General features: G+C 45.8%; 2 protein-coding genes across 4 annotated transcripts in view; one reads left to right on the top strand and one right to left on the bottom strand.

The window, feature by feature from the left end:
* LOC142769374 (calcium-activated chloride channel regulator 1-like) overlaps window positions 1-27,971 on the bottom strand; it is a 101,314-nt gene that overhangs the window by 57,782 nt on the left and 15,561 nt on the right. The window lies entirely within an intron of this gene.
* On the top strand, window positions 920-27,443 carry LOC119164565 (acetylcholinesterase). The gene is made up of 4 exons (XM_037416787.2): window positions 920-1,030; window positions 16,457-16,758; window positions 23,180-24,393; window positions 26,706-27,443. The coding sequence occupies exons 2-4, from the start codon at window positions 16,498-16,500 to the stop codon at window positions 26,845-26,847; spliced, it is 1,617 nt and encodes a 538-aa protein (XP_037272684.2). The 5' UTR covers window positions 920-1,030; window positions 16,457-16,497; the 3' UTR covers window positions 26,848-27,443.

Here is a 27,971-nt window from a genome sequence, read left to right as displayed (position 1 = left end):
TTGGCGTCTCGTAGCACGTAAACTTATTATGAGCGGGCAGCTGATTAATAGTCCCTCGTATACAACCTAATAACACCAAGTCTGCCAGAACGAGACCCTCGTTTAATGAAATAAGGGAAAGAAGTGTATACCTAAGGGCTCGTTTTTCCGTGTTTTAACACAATATTAAAGAGATCTAACAGAAAGTAATGCCAAGGAATGTACAGGGGAAGTTATTAGAACCAACGGAATGTAAATAAGAAGAAAGAAAAGTGGATGAAAAAATAACCAGCCGTGAGAAAGCGTCTGTCCTGCAGAAACAAGGTGTTAGATATTTGGCGTGATGATGCCTTGTGGGTCTGGTTGATACGGCTGGTTATTTTTTCATCCACTTTTCTTTCTTCTTATTTACATTCTATTGGTTTTAATAACTTCCCCTGTACATTCCTCGGCATTACTGTCTCTTCGATCTCTTATATATATATATATATATATATGTATATATATATATATATATATATATATATATATATATATATATATATATATATATATATATATGCATGCATGTACATGTTCTTGTTGTATCGTTGGATGACACTTATTATTATAACCAATGTTTCTATCCAGTCCATCTTGGGCCCTGTATGGGCCTGCAGAATTTTATAAATAAAATAAATCATAAATAAATATCGCCTAAATAATTTTCACCCCACAAATGTAGCTGGCACGGCCACCAACAAGACATTGTCACTGTTGCCGTGAAGTATAAATGAGTAGAAGAGAAAGCGTTATGCGAGGCACGGAAGGAGACTGATTTATTCATGTTTGCCGCTTTCATTCCGGCAGAAGATACTCCTCCACTAAGAAAAACATCTATCCGCGTACTCCAGAGGCATGCTGCTTTATCTTTCCCGTGTATGCTATCGTACGCAGACGCCTCGTTATCTCTGTGGTGGAGAGCTCGCTTAAAATTGCTCCTACACAGTATCATTGACGGTCTTTCGTTCTCTTCGCTGCAGCAAGTCGGCCTGTTGGCGGTGCTAAGGCAGTGAGTACAGAGTTCTACTTGCGGCAGAGCGTTTCGCACCTCTTTTTGGCTTTAAATGGAAGTAGGTGTTAGGCAGTTATTACGTGTATGCAAAGAATTTCCAGGCAACCGGTATTGGTCATGTGTAGTCGTTGTCAACATTACGTGGACTACGTCACCGGTATATGTCATACTGAACCCAAGATGTTTAGAGAAGTTCTTGTCATATCTTAATACATTTGATAACGCATGCGATGCAAGTCAGGAACAAAGTCTGTTTGTCTGACTGCAATATTTTGTATCAAAAACTATCCAGGCAAACCACAACGCACTTGCTATAAGGTGAAGGTACATAGAAGCCTTTAATATGCTGACTAAAACCGTCCGTGTGGTACAATTGAAACATATCAAACCAAATTGAATAGAAAGAAGGAAAAACAGCAAGAGTAAGTGCTTACAACACGTCGCAATCTGTGAGTAACTACATAAAAGAAACCAGCGTTGTCTGGCCAATCATCACAAATATATTTCATGTTCATATGGTTGAAGACAAAACGTAAGCTTGAAGAGGGTAATGTGAGCGTAAGTTTTTCGGGACATTGCCAACACGCATTTTCCCTCCGGATGAAGTTGACCCCTTGCATGTGCGCGCCATAAAATTATATCTACTAATCTTTGATCAGCATTGCTATCCGCCTTACCTGGATTTACATTCATGCTTACGACTAATCACATGTGTTCCTAAAAACTGTCGTTCGTACGCCATTTCAATTTATAAATTGGAAGGGTGAAGTTTGTTGGTAGCTGACTTGGCTTCCTTCTGCACGAACTATCGCAGGAACGCTCTCGATAAAAATATATTTCATGTTGTCATCTCCTACAAGCAAAATATGATTAGTCGTTTACAACGACTCATGGCTCATATTTCGAGGTACTATATTAAAAGGCACCATGAATAAATAGTACGCATTACATGAGATATTGGCCCTAAATATTATTCACACCATAATCGAACAAGCTAATATTAGACCAACGAACTGTTAAGTCGACTCATTTGGACTGACTCAGACTGAAATCAAGCTGAGAGTCGAAGCCTGAGCGAGTTCGTGTGAGTAATAATTTGGTGAGTTTGAATTTGGTGACTTAGTTATGCAAGAAAGGTGTAGTTTAAAAGGTCGCCAGCTTCAATATAAGCAAAAGAACATAGACGGCCTAGCTTTAGGCTTTCTTGTGCGTCACAGACAACAAAAATGCGCGACTATACATAACTTGCCCGCGGCACGTTGTGTTCTTGTCTACTTTAACTTTTTAAAGCTTCACTGCATAATTACTTCGTTATAATTTTATATGCTTCCACATGTTAGTCGTAACGCCATCTTATACAGTGTTTTAAACCTTTTTATTTCGGTCGGTGTTCATTCCATTTGCTTTTTTTTCTTTTTCTATCACGCTTCATCTCGCCGGACGATTCATCCACAAACCATCAACTACAGTCGCTACTATTATGGCAGTGAGCCTAAAACCGGGGGTGCTACAGCCAATGGCATTGGTTCGCACTTATGTGGTATCATTTCAACAAATGCCCATGCTTGTTCAGGACGCCAGGCAGAAGCCCATTCATCTTGCGTAGCTCCGAGAGATAGCGATCAACATAATCTAAATTGCCCACATATCTTCAATTTTACGAGCGAAGGGCTACAAATACTCGAACGTTGTTCGCACTTCTTGGTACAGGCAAAGGCTTTACCAGGGTTGCCAGGCTGGAAATATGGGAAATAGCTATGATATTTGAAAAACTATCTAACAAAGTGGCCAACTTGGCTCAAAGGCAGACAAGGTATCAAAACGTAGCCATGAATGTGAAAATTTTGATGTAATTCTTTCACTACCACGAAAATAAGATGAAGAAAAGCGTTTCATTATTACAGAAAAAATTGTTTCGCATGGTTTGTGGAGCTTTATAACTGCGAAGCATTTCTTAGTGAACTTCGGCAACTTTGAGCGTATCTATCTATCTGTCTGTCTAGCCGCCTACGACTTTTAGCGCTCCTGGCAGTCTCGATAATGGTATCAATACTAAGCTTGGTATGACATAACATGACTGTAAGAAGAACATATCTGACTAGTCATAACATCAAAATCATGACATGTATGTCATGAATGTCATGATTTGCAATTCATTGTCCTGCAGCTCTGGCGGGGGTTTCATTCACATGGCATTGTCAAAACTGGTATGGTATGACATGATTGCATGGCGAAGACAAGAGACAAACCCTAACATGAAACTCATGACGTGCGTGTCATGTAACAACATGACTACATGCCACGCTCATGATGCGCTGGCGGCCTTTCGCTAGCTTCACCTATACCAAATTTGGTATTACGGGACGTGAATGAATGCGAAGGTATGATACTGGTGCTAACATATTAAGCATGGGATGCGTGTCATATAACAACACGGCTGCATGCTACGCTCATGAAGCGCTCGCGGCCGTTTCACTAGCTTCACATGTACCAAACACGCTATTATGCGACAGGAACGTACGACATAGGTAAACGACATATCCGAACATGATAATCACGACATGCGTGTCATGTAACAACATCACTACAAGTTACACTCATGATGGCCTCGCTGCCGTTTTGCTAGCTTCACATATGCCAAATTTGGTATTACGTGACGTCAATGAATGACGAAGGTAGGTGACTCGTGGAAACATGGTACTCATGAGATGCGTGTCATGTGAGAACATGACTACACGCAACAGTCAAGGCGCCAATACATTTTGACGTGACGCGGTGCTCGTGCTCGCCGGCGTTCATTTCGTTGCGTCACGCCGGCGTTTCCACGCCTGGCGCCGGTCCTGCCATATACTCGCAGGCGCACGCCGCGCTGCGTTGCTTTGACGCTTGCGCGTTTCAGCGCGTCCAGCGTTCCTTCGCCACGAAAAGAGGGAGACGCAGTGTTGCCTAGGTAACGCATCAGCACGCAATGCTGCATGTCGCATTTCGCGCTGGTTGCCGTCTGGCCGTGCCGAGGGAGGCTGGTCGCGCCGGTCACGCCTGGCGTCAGACTATGGTGTGCTCGTGTTTTGGTAACGTAGTGTCGCTGTGCCCAGCGTGCATGCGCGTCAACGCTACATTGGAGTATATTAGGCCTTTCATAATGCCCTGGTGACCGTTTTGCTAGCTCCACATATACCAAAATTGGTGTTACGTGACGTCGTTGGATGAAGAAATATATCACTAGTGCGAACATGATAATCCTGACACGCATGTCATGTAAGAACATGACAACATATGATGCTCATAGCGTGCTCGCGGGCATTTCGCTGGCACCACATATACGAAGTTTGGTATCACGTGACGTGAATAGGTGATGAAGGTAAACGATACACCCAAACAAGATAATCATGACACGGAAGTTATGTACGACATCAATTATCTCCATTTCTTTACGTTGTGGTGATTTTAAAGTGACATATCCATCTTTCCCATTCGTGCTTCGCATATCATCGATTCCCACTGTACGTGGGATCAGCCATATTTTTCCTGAATGAAATTGTACCACTCTTTCAATTCAAAGCATTCATTTATTTGACCCATCCGTGAAACAAAAAGTAACTCGAAAGTGGCTTCACCTCAAAGAAATAAAATTAAAAATGTCAGTAAAGTGAAAGTCGAGACCCAAGTGGCCCAACGTGCGGAACAGCGGCCACCTACCGTCAACAAACATAAGTTCGACGAGTACAGCTTTCGTTGGTTTCGATTGGGACCAATTTTGGTTGCTGAGAAGTGTTCCTAATGCCCACAAACGATAGGTTCCATGCTTTACTATTCAATATGGCGCCTGGAGAAGAGTCAACACGTTTGTTAGCATTGGAAAAGAGATGACCTGTGGATGTATGGCCCGAGCCACTCTGACCGGACAAAGACATTAGCAGTACTGAAATGTATATAGGACTAAAGTGTTTTGCCAAACCACCCAAGCTCTCCGCTTACTTATGTGCCGGGGCGTTAAAGATCACATTTTAGTTTGTTTCCGTGCATGAACGATGCTTTGCGAAATCCTGTACGTAATGAAGAAAACTGTTTGAACTAGCGCTGACGTACGAACTCCACGAAACTGCGGGGTATTATTTATCGAGCCTGCACGACGGATACGCCGCCAGGGAATAGGGCCATCACTGCACGATACCGAATGTTGAACGTCCAGACGCTTTGTGAGCACATTGCTTCATCGTCAATACTTCTATAGCGAAGAACCCAGATTTGCTTCATCAACTGAACGCCAGCGTGTAGGATCCCATTCTCTAGCGCTTGTGCCACAGCCGTGCTCAGAGTCTAACTCTCGGGTTATTTGCAGGATTGAAACATGAACATCGAATAGAATACAAGTATACTATTCATCAGATTGAATTAGTAGACATTGCGAAAAATTATCGAACAACAATGCCGTTAGTAATGCACCGGTGAAGTACAGATCAAGCTAGCAGAGGGACCTGGCTTGTGGCTGTGGCTGCACGTTTCATCGCTGTAGCCGTTTTGCTTCGCTGTTCAACCTCGAGAGTATTGGCAGATGATGGCACTGTGTAATATCCACAATAAATGCGCTACGTGCAATGCACAAGAAAAACTATGCTTTTGTTTTAATTTTGCTGAAGTATATTATAGAATAAATATATTCAAACATACGAACGTAAAAAAACATGATTGATTGATATGTGGGGTTTAACGTCCCAAAACCACCATATGATTATGAGAGACGCCGTAGTGACGGGCTTCATAAAATTCGACCAGCTGGGGTTCTTTAACGTGCACCCAAATCTGAGCACACGGGCCTACAACATTTCCGCCTCCATCGGAAATGCAGCCGCCGCAGCGGGGATTTGAACCCACGACCTGCGCGTCAGTAGCGGAGTACCTTAGCCACTAGACCACCACGGCTGGGTGAACGTAAAACAAAAACATTAGCCCAGTAGGCGACGCTCCACCAGAGTCAGCGGCTGATTATTCAACGCCACTGTCACTCTGGTTGCTTTCACAAGCTTCTATGTGAAGTCAAAAATATTCGTCGTCATAATAGCTTTTTTCATCGCTTTCTTTCAATATGAATAATTTCTTGCGCAAGCCATCCCCTGATGGGGGCAACCTTCGTGTTCTCAAGGCTAAATGAAAGATCTTTTTCTGTCTGTCTCTGTCTATCTATTGGTCTGTCTGTTTTCCGCCGAACGACCTCAGCCACTCCAAGTCACCACGTTAGCTGGGTGCGCAGAACTTTTCGCTGATTTTGCTCTCAGGCCAGTCGACAAGCAAATTAGTTGGATTGTGCTGCCACCTGTCATGAAACGAACAAAAAGTAAACAGCACAGCGCTGCCCAACTTGATATTGTTCAATTATAAAAGAGCAAATTGTGAACCCACGTGACTGCCCACGCAGAATGTTATGATATTATTTCTTTAAAAAAGCAATCACGAATCTTACATAAAAGTAAACCACAGTGAGTCTCAAGTCAAAAGATCCAACAATAACACTCAACTAGCCTACGTGGCGACAGAAATAATCGCAAACCTTATACGTGTAAGTGGTAAGCTATAACTGAAAGCGCGAGCTGCCATGTATTTTCCCTCAAACTTCACGTCTCGCTAGAATGAAGCATATTTTATCGCATCACGGATCGCCTGGCTTGTTCACTGATGCAGGATACCAGTGAAGTCGTAGAGTTCATTTCTGCTTGGTGCGTTATCACTGAGGCTAGCAAAGCAGAAAAAGCAAGTGACTACATAATTCTGCCATTGTGTCGTCTACTGACCGTCCTTCATAGGAAGCTACTGAATTCTGCTTGGCGGTGTGACACTCTAGGGGCATTGAAAACAGTCGCTATTGGTCATTTGCATACAAAATCTCATAACTATACTATTAAACAGTAGTAAAGTGGTTATATAACTAAATGCGATATGTTTAGGGTGGAAACGTACCAAAAACGTTTCGAAACTATAAATATTGAGGCTAACACGAATTATATAACTATTTCTAGGGCGATCTGGTGTCTAGGTTCGAAAAGCAGGTTGATTGATTGATTGATTGATTGACTTGTGGGGTTTAACGTCCCCAAACCACCATATGATTATGAAAAACGCCGTAGTGCAGGACTCCGGAAATTTCGATCACCTGGGGTTCTTTACCGTGCACCCTAATCTGAGCACACGGGCCTGCAACATTTCCGCCTCCATCGGAAATGCAGCCGCCGCAGCCGAGATTCGATCTCGCGACCAGTGGGTCAGCAGTCGAGTACCTTAGCCACTAGACCACGGCGGCAGGGCTTGCAAAGCACGTTGTTTGTGGCACATTGTTAAAACGTGAAGGCCGGAAAGGAGAAAAGATAGATGAGCGCAAACAACCAAGTGTTTATTGACAGCAAAGACTGCAAGCCAAAAAAAAAAAAAACGCCGAGCATGTGCAGATGCGTGGAGAAGTGACGACATCTATGCCAACTGGAAAGCTTTGTACTAAAGAAAGAAATGACGTATCTGAATGCTTCACTGGCAAAGGTCATCGAAAGACGAAAGTTATCTGCCTTTAGAGAAAGAATAAAACGCTCATTTGACGTTCTGTGCGAAAAGATCGGTGAGTGGGTTCCTTAGAGCGGGATGTCATTAACGCGGGCTGCTGTGAGTAGTTGCTGCGTGAGATATGGACCCCACTGACCTCGCAGCAATTTCGAAAAACCAAAATATTTTTAGAACGCAGAGCCACGGTTAGGTGGCAGCACCATACCATTTTGGTGAAGCGTTGATAATACCAGCTTTTCGTTCATGGCGCCGCATTGTCGGCGCAGCGTACCAATTACTGCAGTACTCAAGATTTTGTATCTATGCAATCTAGAAATGAAGAAGCACACTACTTAATACTTCCATATTGATGTTTACCTAAAAAATGCGTAATACTTGAGAATGGGCGCAAACTTTCGCGTGGTTGCTGTATCGTGCAACGCATAGACTAAAGGAAAGACAGACAGGCTAAAATATTTTTGTTTACGTATCCCAAATAGATTTAAAAAGCATATCTGGGATCCACATACACAATAGGCATGTAACTGACGCAGACGGGCATCTAACCTTTAATGTTAAACGCTTCTAAAAGCTCCCTCACCATATGATTCATTCTCTTTCCTATCATCTTCACTTGCGCGAAACGTGGCACATATGAGCACACATGGCACACATGACCTCGAAACCTGGCCCACATGTCACATGTGAAAAGGTGCAACTTCTGTTTACCATATGCTATTTCCTATGACCACCTTACATACTCTCGTTCTCTCAAGCACTTGAGAGAACGATAGCGTGTCAATTTACAGGTGGTGCCATACGTTCACAAAATTAGCCATAACATGAAAAAGGTGACCACGAGATATGGAATTCCTGTCGTCTTTCCCACTGTAAGCATACTGGCAGAGCTATGCCAGATAATCTGTCGTGCTAAGAGTAAAAGGGTGCCAAATGAAGCCTTTGAAACCCTTCAGGCGTTGTACCATAGGCTTATTCTACCAGATTACCCTGAGCTACGGCAAGTCTTATATATTACAAAAGCAATATTGTATTAATGGTCACCTAAGGCAGCATATCAGTAGCAAAAGAAAAACATATGGTACGCATCTTTCGGGGGAGGTTAAGTCATGCTCATGCGTACCAGTTAAGATTGTATGCAAGAGCAGGCATCAAATAGTGAGGAAGCTATTAAAAGTGTTTAAAAATAAAGGGAACGTGTCCAAATGTGTTATTGACACATCCATTGTGGTATATGCATGCAAGTTATTCTTGTTCAGTACAGAGCTTTTTTGATGACCTGTATGTCGTCCATCATTCACGTATCTGCGCGTGCTCTTAAGTTTTCTTGGCTTGCAGCTTCTGCTGCCGATAAACAGTTGGTAGTTGGCACTCATACGTCTTTTTTCTTTTCTTGTCTGCAGAACCCAAGCATTTTGCAACAAAGAAAATGTTCAGAAAACTCAAATTGTTGGCTTAACTATAACTGTCCGCAAGAAAGTTCAGTTTACTGCGCAGTTGCGGAAATGGCATTTTCTCCCCACACAGTGCATTAGTTTTTCTAAAAAGACTAGAAATGCAAGCCTTGAAGGGAAAACAAAAAAAAAGTGCTGCATTAGTCTCCTGAAAATCACATTTGCTGAGATAGAAGCGTAAGTTGTTCTCACTGGGTCTTATCTCACGCGATGACGATATCCAATAACCTAATAGTTCACGGTCGAACTCATGTCTCATTAAAAGAAATGCCGCAAATAGTTCGTCAAATGTTCAGTTTACAATGTTGGTAAATGTACAGCGTTACGAATGTGGACTGCTTGCAATTGCCCTGCCCTCTTCTAATTGCAGTTGTCTGCCAGATCAGGCTCGATGTTGCAGATTTTCTCCGAGTCCCAGCCACGTATCCAAAAGTCTTTTGCTTTGTGTAAGGCCAGCACCAAATTCTGATTTGGGATCGAGAAGGACGTAGTAGTCGCCATGCTTCACATCACACTTTCAAATGCCAAGGGCTGCGACGTCTTATTATAATAAAATTTCGCCTCAAACGGAGACAACAAAAGGTCAGAAAAAGCCTCCAGGCCTGCGCGGAACGGCCAGCACAGTCACTGCGCAAACTGTAAGACTGGCCTTTCAGAGGTAGTACACTTGCAGGGTACCCGATATGCCAGTTCTCAAACTTTTTTGTGTAGCACCCGCTACCCAATAGCAAGTAATCTTGTACAGTTGTTGATGGCTGACGACAACGAAGAATTATGCTTGAAGCTTATTAGGGTGTTCATTTAGTTTCTCATCTATTACAGCAGCTTGTTTGGATCGAAGCGGGTGGCCATGCCTTCTTGAATGCTGCCATGTTGGCTTGTAACCTCAGCTACGACCATAGCCGCTTCGCTGGCCCAGCGCGTTGGCTGGAGCAACTTGCTGGGGGAATGCCAGTTATGGCCGTATGATCAAACATGGCGCCAATTTCTCGCCGCTGCGGAAAATTGTTGATATCTACTAGCATCGGTTTCTGTATTGTCGACACTCACAGCGCGTTTCTCAAACACAAAGACTTAACAACTGTTATTGTTGTTAATTCCCGCTTGTCCTGTGCTTAACTGCACGTCCTTGTGGAGCGTTCTTCGTTGTGCTGCAGCGGCAATGAAGGCGAAAATGCTGCAGGCCAGTGTGCTCAGATTCGAGTGCACGTTAAAGAACCCCGGATGGTCGAAATTTATGGAGCCCTCCACTATGGCACCTCCCATATTCATGGGGCGGTTTCGGAACGTTACACCCCACATATCAATCAATCCTGTGCTTCAGCGTGAAACTGCATACATCGAGTTACCCATCAATTTTGACGCGGCATTGTTAACTAGCTCATTTCCCACATATTCCGGCGTTAGCATTGACATTGGCGTTGACATCGCTGGTTGTAAGCGAAAAATTTTCATCTTGCCCTGATCGAAAAATTGCAAAATATGTAAATAAAATAAAATTTCAGGGTGCCGACTCAAGATTGAACCTGGGCCGCAAGCGTGAACAGCAGGTGTTTTACTGTAAAACAATGCATCTTCTTTGCTCTCTTGCATGGTGATTCATCGTGGTGTTAAGCGTACCAGTTACTACAAAAAATGCTGTCATATACGAAAGCTTCACTGACAAAAGCCACTTTTATTTTATCGATTGCAAAGTAGTAATCTACCAATGACACTTCTCGAGTATTGTGATACAATAAAAAGCATGCAATAAGGGATTTAGGTACGGATTAAGGACAGATTATTACTATCACGTTTCAGTCCAAAAGGCGGAGTTTAATGATACCCGAATTATATACTTGACGTTTTTGTTTTGTTATCACACTTATTTTTCACCCTTGCTATGAAACCATGGCATTTATTTATATAATGCGATACTTCTGCGCACTGCTGAACTGCTTTACGTATCAGATTGAAATGATTGACTCTACTGCTTGTGATAAAATGTGGTAGCAAGGCAACCATTGCGCACGTCCTGCGTCATTGCCATGCCTGGAGGAGGCGGAGGAGTGAAAAGTTACTGATTCAGCAGATTTCCGGGGGTGGAGCCCTCATTCAAAGGCCCCTCTGGCCCGAGCGGGTTGCTCGGCCTAGTCTCAAGTGACCTGCGGTTTTAAGGTCCTGTCCGGTGAGTCCCGCCCCTCATGACCTTTCAAGTTTGTTACGTGTGACCAGGGATGAGTTGCCCTCCACTGGTGTTTCCGGCAAATCAAAGTGTTTTGGGGGAGGGTCACTATGTGTTGCCGCATCGAAGGCAGCGGTTAGAAAGTTAGGATGGCCAGATTTGAAGTGACTTTGAAAAGGGAAAAAAGGAAGAAATAAGCGCAGTTTTGTTACTGCCTCTTTCAACGAGGGCACCTCCACAGTTCTGCACAGGGGATTGGGGTATTAGAAATAAAGGGAGAGGAGAAAAGAGGCAAGGAAAGGGTAGATAAAAAAAAGCGCATTGAACTGCGAGTCACTCACACGCAAGAAGACCGGTATGCCACACGCAGTCGACTGGGACTACCACCAAGAAGGCCGGGGGTACAGTGATGAGCACCTTTTAACACGGGCCAGAAAAAATCTCGCGAAATGCAGTCCGTTTGTTCAGGGAGAGGCCAAACCGTTCAGCAATGGTCCCGAAGGCGAGCAGGGGCACAACACGGAGATTGCACTCGTGGAAGCCAACTAGAAGGGCCCTGAGCGCCATTGAAAGTCCCGAAGCAAGCCCAGTGAGGATGTCATTCCTGGTTTGTATGCCAGGTTGCGGCGAGGTTGAGGTAGCGGGCTCAGTAATCGTGCTTCTGGTGACGGTGACAAGAACCAGTGGTTGTGAAAAAGCGCGCGGTGTCTGCGTCGCCGTCGAGCGCTTTTGGATGACGGTAGGGGCTGGCTGAGCTGTTGATGAGGGCGGGTTCGTCGTCGTTGTAGTGTGGACGACGGGCGCACTCGTGTAGGACGAGGGGCGGCCTCCGAGGTCGTGTCGTCGGTACCGGTGAGCGAATCTCGGAAGGAGCGTCTCTTGATGGTGGAGGCGTTGCTGGCAGGGGTCCTACTGTGCTGCAGGGCTTGGCGGTGAGTCACGGTACCGTCAGTTGATGCCATGATGTCATGACCGCGGCCCTGCGATGCAGCTGCCAGGCTGGACAGCGGTGCTCGGTTGCAGGGTGTTTCCCGCTCCAGCTTATGCAACGAGGGTGTGCTGTACACGATCCTGGGGCGTGCTTGATGCCGCAGCGCAGTCACCGTTTGTCTCGAGAGCAGGTGGCGGTTGCGTGCCCGAAGCGGCCACAAGAGCAGCACTGCAGGGGCCAGGGCTGACGAGGTCAAACAGGTTGCCTTTGCTTGTAAAGCAGTATATCCGGCGGGACGGTAGCCCCAGCGAAGGTGAGGGTGAGGCAGTTGCCTCTGTGTACACTGGACACGAGGGGCACAGGTGAAGCAATGTTGTCGGTGAGGTCTTCAAATGGAATCGTCGGGTCCACTCCGAAAACCATGCCAACACAGGTGTTCCGGTCGAGTGATTGGGCTCGAACCTTGGTCTCGCAGATTGTCCCAGCCTGGAGTAGGGCGGTCAGATTAGCGGTAGGATGCGTGTCGACCGCAACAAGGTTGCGCCGGAAATTTACCCGCACTCGCTGGGTGGCGGGGAAGCCCGAGAGGAAGGCAGCGATCAAAGGGAAGGCGAAGCATCCCTCGACGCAGCCAGGAAGTTAGCCTTCTTCCCAACGGGCCCAAAGACAATGGTGGCCGCACATTCACTCGGAGAAAGGTCGGCAACGACGTGGGGACCGTCAGAACGTGGAGGCGTGCTTGGTGGCATGCCGCTCTCGCTGGAGGCGGATGCCGTTTGCTTGGGGGCCCACCGCACTCACTGGAGGCGGACACCGTCCAGTCGGCGGTCGCAGTAGTTGAAGGACGAGATGAGGAGGTGTTGCTACCAGGGATGTATCTCTCGCAGATAGCCACGGCCGTGGCAGGAGACGAGGAATCTAGGGTTTGCACATTCGCTTTGCTTGAAGCGGGGAAGAGGGCGGCAGTGTGTTGGCTGCTGACTTTCTGCCACTGGGTTTTCTCGGAGCGTGCTGGCTTGGATTGTGCCTGCTGTTGTTTTGTTGGCACTGAAGATGATGCCGAGGCTGCCACTATGACGGCATCCTGCTGTGGTGTTTTCTTCCGGTTGCCTCGCTGAGGCACCATATGTAGCCCTTAAAAAGGCTCCGCGCTAAGAGCACGCAGCAAAGATCGGGGTAAGGACGGGAACGCAAGAAACACGTCCTCCTCAGTTGAAATCCGGATGGCTGGATTTTGCTGAGTGTGTGTATGTTGTGGTATGTGTTCGTATGTGTTCACTCCAATCTCTGGATTGCGAGTGAGTCAGCTTAGGGTGGGGTGGCACGATCGTATGCCGGGACAGTCCTTATCTCTCAAGGATATCTCGCGGCAGCGTAGGTGCGAAATAATCGGTCGTGGTCGGCTTGTCCGCGGCTCAGAAGTTTATTACTCGAGACAAGTGGTCCACCCGTTCGTTTCCTCCTACACTTTCCAGAACGGGGCACCATGTGAAGCCGTGGTATTTTTAGAAGTTGGATACTAGCATGCATAGCACGCTCAGGAGAAGGACGCCTCTGAAGAACAGTCGGCAAGCCTTTTGGGAGTCTATGAGAACGTGTGTAGACTGTCACACACTGCTGCATGAATGGCTATTGTTATGCCTGGTCCATCTGCAATGGCCGTGCTCTTTTACGTATTATCGCTAACGTGATCGCTTAGTTTCGGTGGGCAACTGCCCAAGCAAATCCGTTTTTCCTCATTGAGTATGGACTGGAGTGTGTATAAGAAGATTATAAATCGCCCCTATCACGAAAATTATAGATACCAGGATTAATGCCTTCCGCAGACGCGCGCGCGCACGTGTGTGTGTGTGTGTGTGGGTGTGTGTGTGTGTGTTTTAATGCGATATCGTTAAAAAGCTCGTTTCGCAGAAATTCCGGCGTCGGCGTCAATGTAGTTGGTTGTGAGCGAAAAATGGAGATCAATGCAAATAAAATAAATACGTCCTGAAGCACAGTGGAGACCAAATCAGGGTTGTTTGGGTTCGAGTGCGGATCGAGCCAGGTACAATTGCGTGTCAAGCGGATGTTCCCCACAAGGCCACGCCTACGATTGCGAAAACAGTGAAAAGAAATTCTTCTGCTTGGAAATACATCAAAAGTAGCTTTCATACTTTACAAAGACGCGCGTCCTGTATTAATGCTTCACACTGCAACATAAAATATTGCAGTAATATTGCGTGGTTCAAGCGTTCATTGCTAAAGATAGTCAGAATATGTTATCATAATGGCTCCGTGGTTGAAAGCTGGTACCCCACTACAAAAGGCACACAGCTACTGCGCTTATTTCCTTAAAGCCACGTAGTGGTTGCACAGCCACTTTGAAAAAGTTTCATGCACTGAGTCTTCAAATTACGCACTATGAACAGAATGTCACTACGGCGTTAAACTCCTAAAGGCGAAGCTTAGGACCCCTTAACTAAATTTGTGCGTGTGCGTGTGTGCGTGTGTGCGCGTGTGCGCGCGTGCGCGCGTGTGCGCGTGTGCGTGTGTGTGCGCGCGTGTGCGCGTGTGCGCGTGTGCGCGCGTGCGTGCGTGTGTGTGTGTGTGTGTTTGTGTGCGTGCGTGCATGTGTGTGTGTGTGTGTGTATGTGTGTGTGTGTGTGTGTGTGTGTTTACAGTGAAAGCTGTATATGGCTAGAAGAAATCAGAGACCATTAAGCACCGATGTAACAAGCGTTCTTCGCTGACTGTGCTACTAGTTACGCAGTTCTCAGCGTCGTATCAAAGCACGCGTCTCATTGGGTGCACTGTGAGTGACCTGGTTCATCCTGTCGCGGCCGTTGCACTAATCAGGCGTGCATCAGTATCTGTGAGATCTTCCACGTGGCAAGCCACGGATTCTACGAACTCCCGAAGAGCGGACAACTTTAGAAGAGCGCCGGCAGTGGAAACGGGAAAAAGCTCGTGTTCACCAGGCCGTTGCTGCAGTGCGGACGCAAAAACAAGCACGGAAGGTCGAGTTCCGGCTGCCGTTGCGTATCAATGATGCAGCAGCCTTCCAAGCAGCGCTAAACTGTTGACGGGAATGCAAGTGCCGGTGGCGGGCGGATCCTGCAAACCACGCCGCCAAGTTAGCTCGTGATGTCAAACGCTAGCAACAACGGCGCACCGAACGAGCGGCGTTGCGGAAACCTCAGTGGCAACGTGTCCGTGTCTACCAAGCCGAACGCTCATTGAGGAGCACGAAAATATAACCAATAATTGTGAATGGCTTTAGAGCATGCAGTGTCACCTTGAACTCTCTGCTAAACACTAGAGCCACACGTTTCAGCTTTCGGCGGTTAACTATTTGTACAAAGTGCTTGGGTAGCAATTTTTTAAAGATGATAGTCTTTCTTGGGGACCTCCTACGGAAAAATTTTGGTCTGTCTGTCTGTCTGTCTGTCTGTCTGTCTGTCTGTCTGTCTGTCTGTCTGTCTGTCTGTCTGTCTGTCTGTACATTTGTCTGTTTGTCCGGCCTGACGATACCTTAATTCACACCAAACGGTCAACCCCATCCGCAGAGCCCACCAATATTGCTCAATGTTTAGCGTTCATAGTTGTGCGATTGTCAATTAAAAAGCAATTATTGCGTATATCTGAGGCGCCACAACAACGCTTCGATGTTTTCTCTGTCCGCCTTTATACTAGAAGAGGCACACACAAGTAACTAAGGAATGTAACGTTTATTCGCGCTGCGCTGACAGTGCAACGCGACGCTCAAAAAGGTGTTTCCAACGCTTTGCTACGACGTCATGGTGATGGCACCTGCCCGTCGCTTTGAATTCTACACCTTATCACCTCCGAGGCTGGTGCGTATCTTTCTACGCGGGCTGTACGCCTTCGTTTTCAAAGATAAGTGCCAGATGGCATTGTGCATAACGTGACTAGATGCACTCATTCGCCTCCAACACACGCTCGAGGCACTCTAATTCAGCGCCTGCAGAATACCATTCACCGATTTTCTTGCACAGAACATCAAATAAACGTTTTGTTCACTCTCTCCAGAAGTAAGACTATCGTCTTTCGAAAACATTTACAGTGTATAACATGCAGATTCGGGCCAATTTTTCTCTCGGTCTTGCCGTAACATAATAAATAGATATCTTCTTTGTTTGTTTTGTTCAGTTTCTATACACCCCAACGTCTTCCGTAGCTCCAGATAGCAAATTGAACACTTTCATCCGGTCAACCTCCATCACTTTCACTTAAGCTTTTTCTCTATCTCTACTGACTTATTTCTGCAATATCTTCAAGTCTTGATGGCATAAATAAATGCTTTAACAAAATATCGCTTTTCTTTACAGCTGTCTGTTGGCGGGTTCATAGAGAGCCGAACTTCCAGGAAATGGGCGGGGCACGGTGCTGCGTATTGCTGCTGCTTACGGCGGCCGTGAACTGCGACCGTGCGTATGACGTGGAGAAAGCCACCCGTCTGGGAATAGTCGGAGGGAATCACCTGAATGTGCTTGGGCAGAAGGTGGAAGAGTACCGCGGCATACCATTTGCCCAGCCCCCCGTAGGCAGACTCCGATTTCTTCCACCTCAGGCAGTGAAGCCTTGGGATGGAATCCTGGACGCAACAAGCAGGCGGACGGCTTGCCCGCAGGTATGCAGCAGTTCGCAGAGACCGAGTTCCCAACGCCAATAAGCTGGCATAACAATAACCCACTCGTAAGGGAACTTGTGGGTTATGAAAAGTACCTATGAGCTCAAGATATTCTACATATAATTCAGGGAAACTTCACGATGGATTATTTAGTGATCAATAATGATGGCTAAATTACTGTAATTACCATGGCGTGGCTTTTGAAGAGTAATTAAACTAGCACTAAATTTTGTTACATACATTTATTTACTTCATGGCTAGCTAATAAACACAGTAGACAGTGCTTGCTAACTGCAGAGACTAAGTTCAGTGATGCCTAGTACCTATTTGTACCAGGCACGCATCAAAAGTACCGTGCATTGTCTCGCAGTACAAACAAATCAAGTGTAATGAACGATATACACTTACTTGCCTTTGAAATAATCAATGTAAGCTGCGGCACACATTTGATATCTCGCAAATCAGTTCGCCAGGCTTCGAAAGGCTAACTGTTCTGTCAGTCGATTCTTCAAATAGAATCTTTCAAGGAGTGTGGTCCTGCGCATTGATATATCTGTGATGTCGTATTCACACTCTTTTATCATTCGTGAAGCCTTCAATCAAATCACTTAAGCCCAAACTTAGAAAAAAGCACAATAATAATTCTTGAACTGCAACGTCCCATTACTTCTTTGGGAAATTTTGTATTGGAGGGATCCGATTATTGCCACCACCATTGGTTATTCAGCACGCACCTTAATGTAAGTACACCGGCTTCAAGCATTTCGCCTTCTCCAACATGTGGCTGCCACGCCTGGGGCTCAATCCGGCGACCTTAGTGTCAATAGTCGAGCATCATTACCACTACTTTTAATGCACCCACAATATACAACAAGCGTGCATAAAGCTCATTTGCTAACGCGATAATACAGGCCCTTTTGTTTTTAGAGGTATTTACTTTGGCCTATACAGTGCAAAGAGACGTGTTCTAAAATTGAATTATTTGAGTGATGCATCAATGCAATTACTCGTCCGGCGTTTCAAACACACCATTCCTATCGTCTTCGTCACCCTAGATAACGTCCTCTTCAGGTTTATGTGCTCTTTCAGGGAAGTCCTATTTCTGCAGCAACTGTTCGCTATACGTTCGTTCTCGTTTTTTGTGTGTGTGGTCCAACTGACGGGCATCTCGGTATAATAATAATGTCTAGAGTTTTACGTCATCAAGCAATGATATGAATGTGAGCGATGAATGAAAGTTGAGCGTTCTAAAAACTTTGACCACCTAAAGTTTTTTTTTAATGTGCACTGACGTCACACAAGGCTCGGTCCTTCAGCGTTTCGCCTACACTCAAGCGCGACCGCCATGATTCGGATCAAACCCGCAGGCTTAGGGACTGCTACCGTGTGTCGTAACCGCTGCACTACCACGCCCGTGTCTGATATGTGAAATTGTAACGCTGTGCTAAAGCTTTCGTGGGTATGTGCGTTTGTGTGTGTATGTGCGTGTGCGTGTTTTTTTTTTTTTGCTTTTGTGTACGTGCGTGCGTTCGTGCGTGCAGGCATGCGTGTGTGCGTGTGTGTCTGGCTATGCCCTATAGTACTCCAAGAGGTTTCAAAATGTTAGCATGTGCAAATGATTTTATTGTAGGAATTCTAAATCTCAAATCTCGAGGATGATCGGTTAAACATGTGAAGTGATTTAGCAGTTTAAACGTGTGATGTACTGTTTGCCGCTTTCGTATGGAAGACGGTACGTGTGACAAACTGGACGATGTTTAAACGAAATGGTAAAAGAGCATCACGCCCATTTCGTAAAATCTATTGATTATGCAATTGAACCCCCCTTGAAAATATGCATATACGAGGGATTTGTTCTTTCATTGGCGGTAGCCGGTGATAGTGGTCAAAAGGGTTACACTAGGTAATTAGGATGAATTAGGCTCGTGTGCTCAGATTTAGGTGCACAATAAAGAACCCCAGGTGGTCACAATTTCCCGTACCTTTCACTACGGCATTCTCTCATATTCATATGACAGCTTTGAGACGTCAAACCCCACGTATGAATCAATCAATCATCAATAGTGTTAAGGCGGAATAATTGGAATGACTATACTATTCTGAAACATTTAACGCAAATGCTTCTTTGTGCGTTGCGTAAATCAACTGCTCGCTTAATGCAACGCTTGCAAACTGCGTCAGCATTGGTGGCTATTTGCGCTAAATTGCCTGCTTTACCACATTGTGTAGCGACAGTGTCTAGCGAATAGTCGGTAGCAACAACAATCCAGTGGTTACCAGCAGCATACTTTGGGAATGGCCCATATAAATCTATCCCGACCATGTCAAAAGGTGCGTGAGGGAGTCGTGCAGGCTGAAGTAGACTGGCTGGTTTCACCAATTGTTGCGGCTTTGGCAATCTTTGGAAGTCTTGGCGTACTGCCAGGTGGTTTTTGTAAGTTTCCGCCCACAGTCATTCTTTTGATCCTCGCCAAAGTACGCGCAAAGCCAAGATGTTCTGACGATGGCTCGTCGTGGCAAGCGCGTAAAATGTCACCGTGGAGAGCAGCAGGGACGGCGAGGAGGTGAACAGTTTTCGTAAGATGAAGTTGTGCTTGTAGAGGATGTCATGGCGTAAGCAGAAAGATGCCAAGTCACGCGCTAACTGACGGCGGGTTGTGGGTGACGTGTCCGAAGGTATTCAATCAGTGGTAGGAGTTCTAAGTTTTCGCGTTGCTGCTCAGCCACGTTTAATGACGCCCGATTAGCAAGGCAGCTTAAGTCTTCATTCTTGTCGTCTGCCGCGATCTTGATGGGTGCGCGGGAAATATAGTCGGCGTCGGTGTGGTTCTGGCCAGACTTGTAAACTATCGTTATCGCACGATGAAGTCGAGTACGGCCCGAAGGATTTTTCAAACTCGCCAGCCAACAGAGAGAGCAGTGGTCACTCACGATTTAGATGGGGCGTCCGTAAAGGTATTGCCTGATTTTCGTAATACACCATACAGCGGCCAGACACTCTTTTTCAGTCCTTGAGCTGTTTTTCTCTGCAGACGGCAACGCACAGCTAGCGTAAGCAATGATGTGTTCCACGCCATCTTGATATCGCAGGAGAGCAGCTCCGTGGCCAAGGTTACTCGCATCAGTGCGGACTTTTGTGTTGGCATCGGTGTCAAAGTGGCCAAGAATCGGCGGCGTTTGCAGGCGTTGTTTAAGGTCGCGGAAAGCGTCGGACTGTTGTGGACCCCCGACGAAGGCGAAGTCATCCTTCCTGGGTTGTTATATAGAAGGTTGGCAATTTTCAACAAATGTCGCACGAAGGGGGGGTAATAAGCACAATGACCAAGAAAGTGGCGCACAACGTGCTTTGTTTTTGGCATCAGGAACAAAGTAACTGCTATAGCGTTTTTAAGATAGGGATGAACATCGCTGCTTCTGAAAATATGGCTAAAACTTTTGAGTTCCTCATGTCCTAAATAACACTTTCGCGGTTCCACAGACAGTCACAACTAGTCGCATCAGTATCGCAGCTGCTCTCAGTCGAGAACGTCGTAACCAAAGGGAAAGTCTTCAAGTAAGCGCTGATTTGTGGGGTTTAACGTCCCAAAACCACCATATGATTATGAGAGACGCCGTAGTGGAGGACTCCGGAAATTAGGCCACCTGGGGTTCTTTAACGTGCGCCCAAATCTGAGCACACGGGCCTACGACATTTCCGCCTTCATCGGAAATGCAGCCGCCGCAGCCGGGATTTGAAACCGCGACCTGCGGGTCAGCAGCCAAGTACCTTAGCCACTAGACCACCGCGGCGGGGAATCTTCAAGTAAGCGTGCTTCATCTTCTAAAACTCGTGTATTCACCACTGAAGTCCGTAAATAAAAGCGTACTCTGGCCAATGGAGTTGAACGAGACTTTGAGTGATGACGACTTCCCGATCAACCAATGCTTTGAGATTGCCATCAGCGATGCCCGTTATTGACTGCCCCTGCGGACCCTTAGCAAAGACGGAGATACTTCTGTGAGGCGCCAATGTAACCTAATTATCAGCTACGAGTAAGGCCACGCCAATTTGTTCGTTCTCGATGTTCGTATCTGGAGAAACACACTTAGCAAAACTGACGAACAAATCGCGCATAATAACTATCGCCTATATTCTCGAAAAAATTCATGGCCAAAATGATCGGCCGAGAACCGTTCGACATTACCCCGAAAGATGCCACAAAAGCTGACGCACAAATTTCAAGCCTGGGGGTCCACCTTCCTTTAGGTGATACGAGGTGTCCACCAGCGGTGATTAGTTGTGGGCCGTCCCACGCTGTCAGCACTTTGTGTACACGGGTGGCCAATGAAACGTTCATTACCGAGTATTAAGCTCCCGTGCCGACAAATGCAGTCATCGGATAACAGTCGACAGAAACGGTAATGGCAACGGACGTTCTGTTTCAGAAGCAGGCTTTAATGGTACGTCGTGAGTTTTGTCGGGCCGCGTGACAGATGCCTCACCTCCGGAGGTAGCCGTTTTCAGATTACTTGGCGTAAGCTTGCGCCACCGACACCAGGAGACCCAAAGGCTTCTCGCATGTGGTGTGTTAATGCGGGCGGATGGGGTGAAGTAGACCGTGACTGTCGTCTCGGTGGGACAGAAGCGTGACGACTAACTTTCAAGTATTCCTCCATTTCTGGCTGGCTTTTAGTCTAGCGTGGACAACGGACATCTTGGTGGTATCCGCGTAGGACTATTCGACGGTAGAAACAGTCACGGCACATGTGTCCGACCTCGCCACAATGGTTTCACAAAGGATGATTGCCGGGTGCACGCCAGACGGTGGACTACCACGGGCAAGGACTAAAATCGGCCTCCAAAGCCGGGTGATGGACTGGGCTTAAAAAAACGTTGACGTGCACCAGCAGGTGAATGAACAAAACGCTGTCGACGGCATAGAGACGCGCAGAGCATCCGCATAGAAAAGTGTGAGACGTTCAGCTGGCGATGGTGGTGAGAAATGAATGAACTGCCTGATTTCGTTCCGAGCGACGTCTGTAAGAGCAGCGATGCTCATAGGGGACGCTGCTTAAGGTTTTTGAAGTTCTTCACGTACAACCTGCCGTATAAGTTCTGTCAGAATCTCCCTGCCTTCCCCTCCTGGCGCAAGGGAGCACGCAGCGTACATAGCCATCTGACACTGATACTGCGACAACCACTGGCGGGGCGTGCGATCCGTTATTGTGGCAGTGCATCCGAACTCCGACACCGTCCTGGAATAGTTGTGCACGATGCCTGCAAAAAAACGGCTCCTTTGCGCCTCGCATTAACAGGCGAACTTTTTTATTTTAGCATGTGAATGTCAGCCCGTCGAAACGCGGCATCTCTTCGACACACATGGCGACGCTATCGTTCAGAATTTGAAACCACGAAGAAAGTTTCTGCTCCCTTCTATCTTTTCATTCAGATTTACTGAATTTCTGGTAAAGCTGCCGATGTAATTCCTGCCAACTCGTGAGTGAAACTTCTTAGTTCTCGTACCACACTATTGCAAAGTCTAAGAGAAAGATGTAGACGTTCTTCAACTTACGGCGATTTTCCCAGTCGTTAATGGCAGCGACTTGGTAAAAACGGTCGCGCTTATCTTTCACATCCTTACCGGCATGGTCATGAAATGAGTTGGACTTTCGAGGCATCTTGTTGACACACGGTACACCAGCGAATGGGCCATGCTAGGATAGGGTTGCGGATGTGGCAAACATTGTCCTCACGAAACATTACAAGGGGCCGTAATATGGGGGTAGTCCTTGAAGGCAGCGGCTGCTTTAATGCCTACCAGTAGACCCTAGTTTACTGTCTTTAGTTGCTTCTACTTCAGAACCAGCAGGCATAAGACGTCGCAGTACCCCGCGCTATCACCAGTCTGTCGCGAAAAAATCTGAAACTCGAAGCAAACGACTGTTTAGTTTTGTTTTTTTTTTTTGTTGCCTGAAAGTCATCTACAACAGTCACTCATTTCTATGCCCTTTTCTTCTGCCACCAACATAGCGTGGCAATATGCTGTGAATTTTTCAGTTTCGATGCCTTGAAAATTAGGAAAAACGGCAAAAATGGGATCCTACTTGCGGGGCCTTCCATATTCAGTATGTTATTAATTATTGCTCGGTATAATAAACACTTTCCTTAATACTTTTTCTGGTTTTTATGGTTACAAATTAGACCGCAAAAATAAAAAGAATTGCTGCTTTGGTGGCTTCTACCATAAGTCTTGCACACTTTCAAATCCTCCCAATGGTAACCCTGTTTGAAAAAAAAATAGTTAGAAACTGTACTACGTCCCTTTTGGGCTTACATTTTGTGCTTCACTCATTCTTCAGGGCATAGTGGTAATCTGTATACGGCATTAAACTCGTACATGCGAGAGCCCAATCAAAACCTCGAGTCTCATCAAACTTGCAGGTGGTGTTCAGCAAACTTATGGCTGGTGAGATCGACTACACCGAAGACTGCTTGCACCTAAACGTCTGGAGTCCTGCTGCTCACGAAGAAGACCTAGCTCCAGTAGTGGTGTGGATTCACGGAGGTGGCTTCACGCAGGGATGCGCGAGCTACGATAACTACACTGGTGCTGCACTTGCGGCCAAGACTGGCTTCGTTGTCGTCTCAATGAATTATCGCCTGGGAATTCTAGGCTTCCTTGACGCAAACAGCCCAGAGGCACCGGGAAACATGGGTCTAATGGACCAGAGTCTCGCTCTCAAGTGGATACAGGAGAATATTCGCGAGTTTGGTGGTGACCCGTCAAGAGTGACTATATTTGGAGAGAGCGCAGGTGGGATGAGCGTCCATGCCCACATACTGTCTCCCATGAGCCGCGGCTTGTTTCAAAGGGCATTTATGATGAGCGGAACAATGCACACCCTGGACTTCTTTGATGCCACCCATGAGAGCATTAGCAAAGGCGACCGGGTTGCAGCCATCGTAGGGTGTGCAGATAGGGACGACAGCCTGGCATCCAACGCAGAAACCATAATCGACTGCCTGAGAACAAAAAGCACGGATGAAATCACAGTCGCTGCAGCCGAAACCCTAGCACCTAAAGTATTTTACTTCTTTCCAACTTACCACAACGAGTTTCTCCCTAAGGTGCCCCCTGTCGCCATCAGCAAGGGATTCGTTCATTCTGTGGACATTTTGCAGGGAGTTACTGAGGATGAAGGGGTGCTTTCTCTCATATATCCTCTTAGAAGCGAGCTACTTCCAGATGACGTGGAAGACATTGACGACAAAAAGTTTAGGCAATCTCTCCACGAAGGCGTATTCTCCTGGCTCAAGATGGACTTTCCCGAAATGTTGGAGAAGTATACAGCAAAGGCCCATGACAAGGCGTCCTTGAGGCGCGGCTACGTTGACTACCTTTCCGACTCTGTCTTTGTTTGTCCCATGCACTTCACGGCGGAGAAGCATGCCGACCGTGGTCAGAAAGTGTATTCGTACGTGTTTGGTCACAAGTCAGCTAAAAGTCCACTTTTTACCTGGATGGGGACACCACATGCATTTGACATAAACTACGTTTTCGGAGCTCCCCTCACTGATCAGGAACGTTTCGATGACGAAGACGCTGTGGTGTCAGAAGTTATGGTGACAGCATTGAAGTCGTTTGCGGCGAATGGGTGAGTAAGCATGACATCATTCTTGCGGTGTACCTGTTTAGTCTTGCAGTAAGCAATAGATCTCAAACATGGTGGCCCAAATAAAGAAGACAATGCTTAGTGGAAGTAATATGTCAGCATAAGCTACGTACCTTGCAATCAATAATGAATACTTCTACAGGCAATGGTCGTCTGAAGCAACGATCTGTGTAAAATATTGACACATTTTTTCAGAGAATTCCGCTTTGCACTTTTATACACGAGGAAGTCTTACCCACACTATTCAAAAATAACAAAGCATTCGTTAACATCTTAAAAAGTTTACAAGGACTGTGAAGATAACCTTTTTGTGCAAAAGCAATCTACTCTGATGTTCGATTGCAAATTCGCAGCGAATGACTCATTTTATTTGTGAATACTTGCTCGAAGCTCTGACTTGCAATGTCTTAAAGATCAACATGAAACATTTTCGCAAAGGGTTCCTGTGATTGACGCACAGAGGCAATCAATCGACTCTTAAACATTTCCCACTACGTTTGTGGGCAGTGTATATTTAGCCACCCTCCCGCTCGCCGCGCTCAATAACTCCCTACACGTGCTCAAAAAGATTTAAAACCTATTATTAGACACAAACACCTTAGGCTTCCAAGATGTCCTTTTCGACTATGATGACGTTTACTCCTACAAATCTACATGGCACTCCTCCACATCATGAGTGAGTTCACAGTTTGCGAATATACGTAGTTTCTACTCTTTTGTCATGTCCAAGGTCGTGGGAGCACAATTTTTTTAAGGTTCTACTAATATCAACTCTCGTCAGGATCTTTGTTCTCGCTCATACATATGCCTAGTAACAAAGTTGTGTTCAACGTTTCTTCCAAAACCTCTTGCAGATACACTTTCACATAATTGAGTCTCTACTTGCCTACTTATAATTGAGTCTGTAACAGGCAATGATGCCAAACAAAGTAGAGTGGATGTTATTAGAAGTAACGGTAATGTAAATCTCAAGAAAGTAACTTAGACTAAACATTAGCTTGCCTCCTGTAGGATCCAAACCTGCTACCTTCTAATAACGCGGCCGATGCTCTACCAATGACCTACGGCGGCGGTCATCTCCGCGTTCACAATATATAGGACATATCTACGCAGTAAACGTGGAACCGACGCTCAGATTTTATGAAGATCTGATGCAGGCTAGCTGGTGAGGTGATGTACGCTCAAGAGCTCTACGTGCGCAAGTGAAGTCCTATTTTACTTAGCGCTGATCGTTACTTAGCACAGATCATCTTACTTGGCCGTGACAACGTTCCTGTGAGGATGTGTTAGTGAGCGTCTGCAATGGGAAAACACCGGAGCAATTTCGAGGCTTACTGCCACCGTTAAAGACAAGAAAAGAAATACCTTCGCTGAAGCTTACTTGCAGAGGAGCAGTCAAATCTCAGCTCAAATGCTCTGTTCTTGCACAGACGATAGCGAAGGAAAGTGGGGAGGGGTATAGCGACTCAAACAATGCATAGTCATCTGTTGGCTAGTTTATGAATAAGTGGATACACGAAGTGAGCGTGATAATCAGTGATGTGACGATGTGGAGGCGAGAAATAACTTGGGAAGGTACATCTTGTTATAACGAAGGCTGGTTAAGGAAGGAGGTGCAATATAGTTTGCAGACACGTGGGAGTTTAAATGGAGAAAATGTTCTTTCAGGGCTAAGCCTTGCCCATGTCCGCCTAGCTTTACAGCACTTTGCTTTTTTTTTTGCTGAAGCTTCCTCTTAGTTTCGCTTTGCCATTACCTGTACGACATTATGCCAACTGAAGCAATTCCTTTTTTTGCAGTAGGAAGGTTATCTTATATTTTAGTCTGGGTTTGTTTAAGGCAATGCAACAAGTCACAAGACAAAATTGAAAATTTTGTAAGAATTGACAGATGTCAGACATAATTATCGATAGTAATGGCACAATGACAAAAGCGATGACCCTCGACCAGTCGTTTGAAAATGTATCAAGGGACTCGCTGCGCTGGCTAGGCCGGAGCAGTAACCAGGAGTTCCACGACAAGATCATCAATCGTCTGGTTTTTAGTGGTATTATCAAGTGCTTCAAGCCTTAAAAGGGAACGCTCAGCGCTCCAAGCATCGACTAGTTTATGTACCATGCTTTGTACAGGCAGCGTAAAGAATAGGATAGCGGGAAATGACAAGGCGGAATGTGCATATCATAAAATCACAAAATTCTCTACTTAAAGCTTACTGACAAGTTTCTTGCCATTTTCTGTGAATTGTACGCGCATCTCTCATATGAAAATTTCTTTCACTCTAATCACTTTTGCAGGGTCCCCGAGATACCAATGAAGAAACCATGGCCTAAGTATACCCCTGACAATCCGGTTTCTGTGTACATCGATTACCAAAACATCACAGACATCAAGGGATTTCGGGAAGAGCAATGCGGGCTATGGAGGTCATACCTGTAGGGCCGCGAAGACTTTCAACAGCTTATGTTCGAGGCTGTTTTCCTCCATCAAGGGTGCTTCTTTACCGCATCGTGTTGTATGTATCTCAAAACCATATCTCTTCAAAACTTATATTTTTAAATTTATTATTCCTTTGTTTATGAAGTACCTAACAAGGATTCTGGGCCTCTGACGAACGACATGTGACTGGTTATTTGACACGACTAATGCTACCATTGAAAGCTATGAAAAAAGGGAAAACGCATTAAAAAGAAACAAATTCATAACTGCCGTGTTCGACAAATTTCTTGGTGCCTGAATTCCATAGCAGTATCGAATGCGTGTAACGGCACCAAGTGGCGGAAACTAAAATGAGGGTCGGCAGAAGCGTTTTCACGAAGCACACTGCTAGACCCTGTCAGCTTATAAGAATTGCAGGAATTGGTTCGATTCGTAAAAATGAACTCATATCACTCTTCTGCAGATCACTGGAACACCTATAGAATCTTTCCAGTGAGCTTAACTACTTTTGCCTGTAATACATACCTATATATGTAGTTGTAAGTGCCACTGGGCCAACCAAGAAAAATACCAACCAATAAATGAGGACCAAACAATTATTGTACTCCTTCTGTTCTACCTACGTTTTTTTGGGGGGGGAGGGGGGAGGTGGGCATGGGCAATAAATACGGAAAAAATGGGCAGATCCCACGTACTCTGGGAACCGATGATATGCGAAGCACCAATGAGGGAGGTTGATACACCACTTTAAAATCAGCACAAAGTTACGAGGTGAAGGTAAATTATGGCTTACAAGACTTCCACGTCATGATTATCATATTTCCACGCGTTATTTACCTTCGTCATCTATTCACATCATTTGATACTAAATTTTGTATACGTAGAGGTAGCGAAACAGTCGCGAGCACGCTATGATCGTAAATTGTATTCATGTTTTACATAACAACCATATCATGATTATCGTGTTTGAACCTGTCATTTACATTCTCCGTTCATTCACATCAGTAAATATCAAATTTGGTGTTTATGGAGCTAGTAAAAGGGCCGTGAGCCCGCTATGAGACTAGCATGTAGTCATGCGTTACATGACCCGCATATCATGATTATCATGTTTGGACGTGTCA

This window comes from Rhipicephalus microplus, chromosome 8 (genome assembly GCF_043290135.1).
Source record: "Rhipicephalus microplus isolate Deutch F79 chromosome 8, USDA_Rmic, whole genome shotgun sequence".
Lineage (NCBI taxonomy): Eukaryota > Metazoa > Arthropoda > Arachnida > Ixodida > Ixodidae > Rhipicephalus > Rhipicephalus microplus.
This window is presented reverse-complemented; position numbering and strand designations above follow the sequence as displayed.

What these genes read in the sequence shown, in the direction of transcription:
- LOC119164565 (XM_037416787.2), top strand. Translation starts at nt 16,498, where the DNA reads ATGGGCGGGGCACGGTGCTGCGTATTGCTGCTGCTTACGGCGGCCGTG. An exon ending in GGCGGACGGCTTGCCCGCAG is followed by an intron (nt 16,759 to 23,179) that starts GTATGCAGCAGT and finishes TCAAACTTGCAG; the next exon opens with GTGGTGTTCAGCAAACTTAT. An exon ending in AAGTCGTTTGCGGCGAATGG is followed by an intron (nt 24,394 to 26,705) that starts GTGAGTAAGCAT and finishes TCACTTTTGCAG; the next exon opens with GGTCCCCGAGATACCAATGA.